This window comes from Cebus imitator, unplaced genomic scaffold (assembly GCF_001604975.1).
Source record: "Cebus imitator isolate Cc_AM_T3 unplaced genomic scaffold, Cebus_imitator-1.0 Scaffold79, whole genome shotgun sequence".
In the NCBI taxonomy this organism is placed as follows: Eukaryota; Metazoa; Chordata; class Mammalia; order Primates; family Cebidae; genus Cebus; species Cebus imitator.
In genome coordinates, this window is record NW_016107394.1 from 5,489,027 (window position 1) to 5,498,368 (window position 9,342).

At 50.1% G+C, this 9,342-nt stretch overlaps 1 protein-coding gene across 1 annotated transcript in view; it reads left to right on the top strand.

Moving 5' to 3' along the window:
* The window catches only part of MOGAT2 (monoacylglycerol O-acyltransferase 2), a 17,055-nt gene extending 9,086 nt beyond the window's left edge, over positions 1 to 7,969 (top strand). The window contains exons 3-6 of the mRNA XM_017533021.2: positions 2,143 to 2,347; positions 2,673 to 2,847; positions 3,481 to 3,680; positions 6,269 to 7,969. Of these exons, the coding sequence (XP_017388510.1) occupies positions 2,143 to 2,347; positions 2,673 to 2,847; positions 3,481 to 3,680; positions 6,269 to 6,423 (735 nt within the window). The 3' untranslated portion in view covers positions 6,424 to 7,969. The remainder of the gene's footprint in view (positions 1 to 2,142; positions 2,348 to 2,672; positions 2,848 to 3,480; positions 3,681 to 6,268) is intronic.
* The last annotated feature ends 1,373 nt before the right edge of the window (positions 7,970 to 9,342 follow it).

The window sequence follows — 9,342 nt, forward strand, 5'->3', positions numbered from 1 at the left end:
AAAAAAAAAAAAAAAATTAGCCAAGTGTGGTGGCATGAACCTGTAATCTCAGCTACTCGGGAGGCTGAGGCACAAGAATTGTTTAAACCTGGGAGGCGGAGTTTGCAGTAAGCTGAGATGGTGCCACTGCACTCCAGCCTGGGCAACAGAGTGAGACTCTGTCTCATAAATAAATAAATAGCAGAGGCCATGTCCTGGTCAAGGACAGGAGAATGTGGAGCTGTTCAGCTGGATGGGGCAGACAGGCTCCAGGCCCTACGGATGTCTCCAGTCTGCTCTGAGAGAGGGCAGCCAGGACTCTGCTGCTCCCCAAAGGCAGCAACAAGAACCCTCAGGGAGTCAGTGGCTGAAAGTCACAGCTTGATGACAGGAAGAGCTTTACACTGGCAAAGCTGTGCCAGAGGGGAAAGCCTTGCCCTTGACCTGAGGGAGTGCACGTTGCAGGGCGGGGGCAGTCCTATCAGGGAGCCTCCCATTGGGGCATGTGGGATTGGGCCAGAAACCTTGGGGACCCTTGGACTCTGATGGCCAAGTCTCCCAGACACAAGACACTGAAAAGGATGGCCCCCACGGTTCCTTGCGATCACCACCCACAGCGATCATCTTTGCAGATTCAGCTGCTTGGCACAGCCCATCTAGTAACTGGCCAGGAGCAGCATTTGTTAACTAAGTTCCCTCCTGCTTCACCTTCACCTCACTTCACCTAGAAGCTGCTAATGACGGCGGCTCTGTCTCACCCAGACTACAATGTCCGTTGGACTCTGCTACATCCTCATGCTTGCCGGGCCAGGCCCAGGCAAGTTGCTGTGATGACCAGGGAAAGAGAGTGGCCAAGGGGCAATGAAGGCCTGGCGAGGGGGAGCAGAGAGCCACAGGGGCCCACAGCATGCCTACAGGCCAGAGCTGCCCCTGCTGTGTATGCACTTTCTACCCAGCAGGACTCGGCCCTCAGCCAACGAAGGCTCACTCCTACATCTGCAGCACCAGTATTTCACTCCGAGACATCCAAGGGGGATTGGTTCCAGGAACCCCCCACAGATACTGGAATCCACAGATGCTCAAGTCCCTCATATAAAATGATGTAATATTTGCCTATAACTTAGGCACATCCTCCCACACACAGTAACCCATCTCTAGAATATGTATGATACCTAATACAATGCTATGGAAATAGTGGTCATACTGTGTTTAGGGTATACCGATAAGGGGAAAAAGTGTGTCCATATTCACTACAGGTGCGACAATCCATTTTTTTCTAAATACTTTCCATCTAAGCATGTTTGAATCCGTAGATGTGGAACCCATGGATATGAAGGAACATTGTTTTTGTTTTTTGGAGTTTTTTTTTGTTGTTGTTTGGTTTGGTTTGTTGGGTTTTTTTGAGACAGAATATTGCTCTGTCTCCCAGGCTCTATCTCCCAGGCTGGAGTGCAGTGGTGCAACCTCGGCTCACTGCAACCGCCGCCTCCCCAGTTCAAGCACTTCTGCCTCAGCCTCCCCAGTAGTTGGGATGACAGGTGCTCACCACCACACCTGGCTATTTTATTTTTATTTTTTAGTAGAGATGGCGTTTCACCATGTTGACCAAGCTGGTCTCAAACATGTTGGCCAGGCTGGTCTCAAACTCCTGACCTCAGGTGATCCACTAGCATCAGCATCCCAAAATGCTAGGATTATAGGCATAAGCCACCGTTTCTGGCTGGAGCATTGTTTTCTTAAAATGAGGCTGTTCCAGCATGGTGGTGCCCCCGTGTGGCCTTTTGATGACTTCAGGTTACATCATGTCCAGGTGGTGTAGATATAAATAATTCCAGGCACCATGATACCTGAGCTTCTCAGTAGCCCTCGGAGCAGCAGGGACAGGGCCAAATACTGTACTGCCACTTCACAGATGAGGAGCCTGTAGGAGAAGCAAGCAATTTGACCCAAGCTGACATCAAGTCTGTGGTAAGGCCAGCACCATGGTACCACCAGGTGCTGTCACACACCGTATCTGAATCTTCGTAAGAACCCAGGTGGTCAGACATATGGATGAAGACCTGGAGGCTCAGGGGAGGGTTTCCCAAGGTCACACCAGTGAGTGGCAGAGTCAGGGTTGGCACACAGGTCCCGCCCTGGCTCAGCAGGTTGCCGTCCCTGCAGCTGGTCAAGACTGCTGAGCTGGACCCCTCGAGGAACTACATTGCGGGCTTCCACCCCCATGGAGTCCTGGCAGCCGGAGCCTTTGCCAACCTGTGCACTGAGAGCACCGGCTTCTCTTCCATCTTCCCCGGGATCCACCCCCATCTGATGATGCTGACCTTGTGGTTCCGGGTCCCCTTCTTCAGAGATTACATCATGTCCGGAGGTGAGTCTTTCCACCCCTGAGCAGCTCAGGAAGGTGACAGACTTCTGGAGGGGTTGCAACAGTTCTGTACTTCCTCCAAGAGTGTGTGCAGTAGGAGAAGGAGGCTGGGCCCCAAGAAGCACTTCCTACGGCACCATGCTGGGCGCTGAGTCCAACAGGGGTTTGCAAAAAGGGAGAGGACTCAGGGAGCTCCTGGCTGGAATGGGGTACAGTGGGGGAATCCCAGGCCTCTGTAGGCATTGCTGGTGATCTCTTTCATGGGCTACATGTACTTCACAGCCCCTGCTCCCTCACCTCATACCTTCCCACCTTTCTCTTTCCCCAGGGTTGGTCACATCAGAAAAGGAGAGCGCTGCTCACATTCTGAGCAGGAAGGGTGGTGGAAACTTGCTGGGCATCATTGTAGGGGGTGCCCAGGAGGCCCTAGATGCCAGGCCTGGATCCTTCAAGCTGTTACTGCGGAACCGGAAGGGCTTCATCAGGCTCGCCCTGACACACGGGTATCAAGCCTCTGGGAAGAGCACTCTGGGTTCACCTGGCGATTGGGATGGGAAGACGGCAGAGAGGAATGCAGATTCTATTTTGGCAGGGAGATTCTCAGTCCACTCACAATGAAGATTATATTTTGATGTCTTATGTCCAAATACCTAGAAAAGTTTCCACAAGGGAAACTCAATGATCTAAGAAACTAGGTGGCAATGAACATATTCCCCAAAGCTGGCACTTGATCTGAGACCAGTGGTGTCTAAAAGAAGGATATTTGGAGTACATTCAGAGATGTTCTCCCCCCTTGGGGTGAAACATCATTGAGAAACATGAGCCAGCCAAGATGGGAGATATTTTTCTAGGAAAAACAATGCAGGTTTTTATATCCGGGAGAACTCTCTGAAGCGTTCTGGTCTACCTCTTGTGGTGCAACTGGAAAGTTGTGGCCCTGCAAGGGACCTGCCCAAGGTCAGATAATGGGGCTGTGAAGGTCTGGGAGATAACCCAGGCCTCCATTTCCAGCCCAGGGCACTGTCCTCTGCTCCATTTCTTGGTCGCTGAGCCCCTGCAGGAACCTAACAGGTCTTTCAGCTTGTGTGCCTTCTCTGGGGCCTCCCACATGCCCTCTTTCCTCTGTTTCTCTCCAGGGCACCCCTGGTGCCAATCTTCTCCTTCGGGGAGAATGACCTATTTGACCAGGTTCCAAATTGTTCTGGCTCCTGGTTGCGCTGTATCCAGAACCGGCTGCAGAAGATCATGGGCATCTCCCTCCCACTCTTTCATGGACGTGGTGTCTTCCAGTACAGTTTTGGTTTAATACCCTACCGCCGGCCCATCACCACTGTGGGTAAGTCAAAGACCAAGCTGGGAGGGAGGAGGCTATAGGGACAGGGCAGGTTGTGTGCTGCAAGGGGTCAAGGAGACAGGCCAGATTTATTCCTGCCCTCATGGGGCTCACATTCTAGACTGGGAAACATAAACACACAAGCAGATAGAATAGCAGACAGTCTGGGTTAGGAACCGTAACAGAGGTGCCAAGAACAATAGTTGCGACCAATTGCTGAGCACCTGGTGTGTGCCAGGCACTACACTGGCTGCACTAAATGAAGCAGCTCAGCTTATCCTAACAAGTGATTCTCCTGCCTCAGCCTCCTGAGTAGCTGGGACTACAGATGCGTGCCACCATACCCAGCTAATTTTTGTATTTTTAATAGAGACGAGATTTCACCATGTTGGCCAGGCTGGTTTTGAACTCCTGACCTCAAGTGATCCACCTGCCTCAGCCTCCCAAAATGCTGGAATTACAGGTGTGAACCACCATGCCCGGCCATACCTTCAAGGCAGAAATTATTATCCCCATTCGTTGATGGTAAATGGGCTCAGAGAAGTTAAGTAACTTCCAAAATATCACACTGTCTTTGAATAACAAAGTTGAGGTTTGAATTAGGATCTGTCTGACTTTTTACAATGCCAGAGATGGAGGGTTTAATTCTTTTTTTTTTTTTTTTTTGAGACAGAGTCTTGCTCTGTTGCTCAGGCTGGAGTGCAGTGGCACGATCTCAGCTCACTGCGACCTCTGCCTCTCCTGCCTCAGCCTTCCAAGTAGCTGGGATTACTGGGATTACAGGCACCCACCACCACGACCGGCTAATTTTTGTATTTTTAGTAGAGAACAGGTTTCACCATGTTGGCCATGTTGGTCTCGAACTCCTGATCTCAAGGAATTCCCCAGCCTCGGCCTCCCAAAGTATTGGGATTACTGGTGTGAGCCACCATGTTTGGCCAGGAGGGTTTAATTCTAACCGAGAGGACCTAGTGAGGCTTATTTATAGTGAATAGGTATTCCAAGTATGTTAAATCTGTATGTAGAGTAGAAGCCAATAGGCTCTAAATTACATCCTGAGGGATTTTCCTGTAAGAATTGACCATGAGCTTAACCCCATAGACATAAGGCCATTTTTTCAGCTATTTGGACATCTCTTTTGCTTTCTTCTTAGATTCTAACCACATTCCTCTGACAGACTTTATTTTTCTCTTATTTTTTATGAGACAGTTTCACTCTCGTCACCCAGGCTGGAGTCCAATGGCACGATCTCAGCTTACTGCAACCTCCAACTCCTGGGTTCAAGCAATGCTCACCTCAGCCTCCCGAGTAACTGGGATTACAGGCACCCACCACCATGCCCAGCTAATTTTTGTATTTTTAGTGGAGACAGGGTTTCATCATGTTGGCCACAATGGTCTCGAGCTCCTGACCTCAAGTGATCTGCCCACCTTGGCCTCCCAAAGTGCTAGGATTGCAGATGTGAGCCACCGTGCCCGGCCCCTGACAGACTTTATAGAGGGAAGTCCATTCACTTCATCTCCATCCATCCATTTACTTGCTGGTTTAGCATAGACTTTGTAAACTCCTGCATCATGAACTCCCCTGTGTCGTGTGGCAACATTTTCATGAATTTTAATAATTCTGCTGCCTCCAGAGCTGTTGCCAAGAGGAAAGGGCAGAGGAGCTGCCTTCCCAGCCAGGCAGAACCAGAGAAAGGAGATGAGTTAGGTCCTCCCTGATTCCTCCCTGGGATGAGAGAAGCCACTGCAGGTCAGCATGGAGGGGTAGAGGGGAAAGAAGAGCTGCCTGGGCTATGAACTCCTCTCATCTTAGAAATACAGCTGCTTCCAATCTTGGCATCTTGGACTCCCCAGATCATATAGCCTGAAGGTGAAGGGCACATCCCTAGAGTTTAAAACCTGGCAGTGGTTCTTCCTGACTATGTGACCTCAAACTAGTCAGGGAACCTCTCTGAGCCTCATTGCCTCATCTATCAGACAGAAATAATGACAGGTTTGTATACCCATAGGATTAAAGGGATTATTTCATGTAAAGCACCTAGTGCATTGCCTGACACATTGAAATCCACCTGTTGGCTGGGCGCAGTGGTTCACGCTTGTAATCCCAGCACTTTGGAAGGCCAAGGCAGGTGGATCACGTGAGGTCAGGCGTTCGAGACCAGCCTGGCCAATATGGTGAACCCCCCTCTCTACTAAACATACAAAAAATTAGCTCAGCATGGTGGTGCATGCCTGTAATCCCAGCTACTCGGGAGGCTGAGGCAGGAGAATTGCTTGAACCAGGAGGCAGAGTTTGCAGTGAGCTAAGATCTTGCCACTGCACTCGAGCCTGGGCTATAGAGTGAGACTAAAGAAAGAAAGAAAGGGAGGAAGGGAGGAAGGGAAGGGAGAGAAAGAAAGAAAAAATCCAGCCATTGTTATATCAGAATCTTGGAGTTGCCCTAATGTCTTAAAATTCATTACCTAAGATTAGGGTTGGAAGGAATGGCAGTAAGAGCACTTTTCTGCAGGGATGAACCATGGAAGTGGGCACCTGCCCCAAGGGCCCCTTCCCTACCCTAAGCCACTGCCCACCTCTATTTCTTGCAGTGGGGAAGCCCATCGAGGTACAGAAGACGCTGCATCCCTCGGAGGAGGAGGTGAATCAGCTGCACCAGCGCTATATCAAAGAGCTGTGCAACCTCTTCGAAGCCCACAAGCTTAAGTTCAACATCCCTGCTGACCAACACTTGGAGTTCTGCTGAGCACCTCCAGCCAGAGGGCAGGGCCAACATCAGGGAGCCCAGCAGGAGGTGCTGTGCTCTGAGAAGACATCCTGGAGGTATTTGTTGAACAGATCTGCAGAGCCTTCCCAGACTCCTACAAATCCAACCCATGCCAGGCTGTGAGTCATAGTGGGCAACTCAGAAGAGGAGATCAGACTCTGGCACTGCAATCTGCACTCCTGCTGCAAGACCTCTGCAAGCCTCCTGCTCCTTGGCTTCTGTCTGCTCATCAGTAAAATGGGAGAGAGGGCTGGAAAAGAATGGTTTCTGAGGTCTCTGTTCTCTGTTGTAACGTCATTCAAATATTATAAAAGGAAATGTAGGGGAAAAAATAGAACAGCGAGGTTTTTATTTCTCTGGCCTTGAGTAGCAGCACAAAAGAAGCCACAAGCTCCAGTCCCTTCTCCTACAAGCCCCATCATCCTGCACCTCATCCTTCCCTCCCACCCTCAAAGTCTGCCCTCTGCCCTGAATCAGCCCTCTTTTGCACCAGGTCCTCCCTCTCCATGCTGGAGAGGAGGGGTGGCCAGTAAGCCCCTGCACTCACCCTAGGTAGCTTCAAGTTTCTGAGTTCTCTGGGTGATGGAGTGGCAGCCAGAGGCACTCAGAAGGTGGGTAGGGAGGACTGTGCTCTGTTACCAACTGGCTGTATGACTGTGGGCAGGCCTCTTTTCCCTCCCTCTGAGCCTCAGTTTCCCCAACTGACTCTGAATCTCAGCTCTGACATTACATAGGCTGAGGGCTCCATAGGGCGCCTCTTACTCATCCTTTGTAACTTCAGCCCCTGACCTTGGCACAAAAAAGGGGGCTCCGTAAATGTCAGTTCAATAAATGAATTATATTTTAGCACACTTCTCTTTCTTTCTACCGCCAATCAAGAGGGCTGGTCAAAGCCTCACCCTTGACCCCCAGCCTGGGCCTGGGGCCCCATCTCACCTCCCCAGAAGCTAGATGAGACTGGGCCAGAGAAGACCATGCTGATCAATTCTTCCTGATGTAGCAACCCTAAGCTTACCACCTCTGGCCCCATTCTGCTGGGAGAGAAGTGGAGTCAATTCGTTAAGACACAAGGCAAGCCAGCAGAGAATGGAAACCAGATGTGAGATGTGCGCATGTGTCTGCAGGGGTGTGGGGATGTTGGGGGGTAAGATGGGGACAGACTCCCTGACCAGAGCTCTAGATTCCTGAGTTAGGGACATGCATCAGTAGGGAGAGGACAGAGGGTGGCTGGGTTGGACCAGGGCTTGTGACTCTCCCTCACCCTCTAGTGGGGAAACAGAGCAGATCACATCCATAACCACAACATGGGGGCACTTAGAGAAGTGTACACTTAGGTTTCAGTCCTGGCTCTGACTCTGCCCCTTTTCAGTGATCCTGGGCAAGCCACATCTCCAAACCTCGATTTGTCATTTGAGACATAAATATTATAGCATCCACCTTCAGTTCGTGAGATAACAAGCTATTCCCTGTCCTATGTGGAATGATGTGCAGTATGTGTGTGAATTAGAAGCCAGGTGACAAAGGTGCTCAATGTCTCATGAAAGTGCCTCTTATTATCCTACTAGGCAGAGTGGAATAAGGGTCACAAGAGGAGCAGGAAGAAGGAGCAATGGAGTTCAGACAAGGGAGGGACGATTTACAGCCGAGGGGACGACTTTGAGGGGATGACAAGTGGGCGGGGCCTTGAAGGAAGGGTGAGATTTGCAAAGGAGATAAATAACCACCCATAGTAGTTACCTACTGCTGTGTAACGAACCACTTCAAAACTTAATGGCTGACTGGGCATGGTGGCTCACACCTGTAATCCCAGCACTTTGGGAGGCCAACGTGAGTGGATCACTTAAGCTCAAGAATTTGAAACCAGACTGGGCAACATGGTGAAAAACATAATTTTTCTCTACAAAAAAAAAAATAATAATAATACAAAAATTAGCCGGGCCTGGTGGCTTGCACCTGTAGTCCCAGATATTTAGGGGACTAAGGTGGGAGAACTGTTTGAGCCCACGTGGGAGAGGTGGCAGTGACCCAAGATTGTGCCACCATACTCCAGCCTGGGCAACAGAATGAAGCCCTGTCTAAAAGACAACAGCAACTTAATGGTTGAAGAACATGAGAGTTTTTACTTCTCACAATTCTGTGGATTCTCTGGGTGGTTCCTCTTGGGTCTTGCAGCTGTATCCAGCCAAAGGGTCAGCTGGGGCTGGGACAGCTAGGGATGTTAAAAGGGCTGGGCCTCTCTTTGCACATGGACACTGGGTCTCTCTCTATACTGACTGGTCTGTTAGCATTCAATGGTGGTTGATTTCAAAAAGTGAGAGCCAAAGCTTCACGGACTCAAGTCTTAGGCAGCACACCTCACAAGCATGACTTCTGCTGCATTCTGTTGGTCAAAGCAAGTCACAATCCAGCAGATTCAAGGAGTAAGGAATAGGACCCCTCTCTGGATGGGAGGAGCGGCAATGTTATATTACAAAAGGGTGTGGACACATGCAGGGATTCTTACTGCCATCTTTGCAAACAATCTACCAAAAATTAAGAACTAATAGCCTGAAGCACAACCACTCCCAACCCCAGGCACACACACCCTGGAATTTGCTGTGTGACCGTGGTAACAACATTGTATATCCCAAAGATCCCAGCTCAGCCTCACATCTCTGCCCCATCTCCCTCTCCATCTCCCCCATTGATCCCTCATGCATGGCCACAGCGAGCTGTCTAAAACACAAAGCTGACGGCGTCATTCCCTACTCAGCCTCCTTCAGTGGCTCTCCATTGCTCCTAAGATAGGGTTTGGACCAGTCTGAATCCAGAGGATCAGGATCCAGCAGGACCAGAAGATAATTTGAGGACGGTTTAAAAAGGAACCTCTTTTTCTTTTTTTTTTTTTTTTGAGATGGA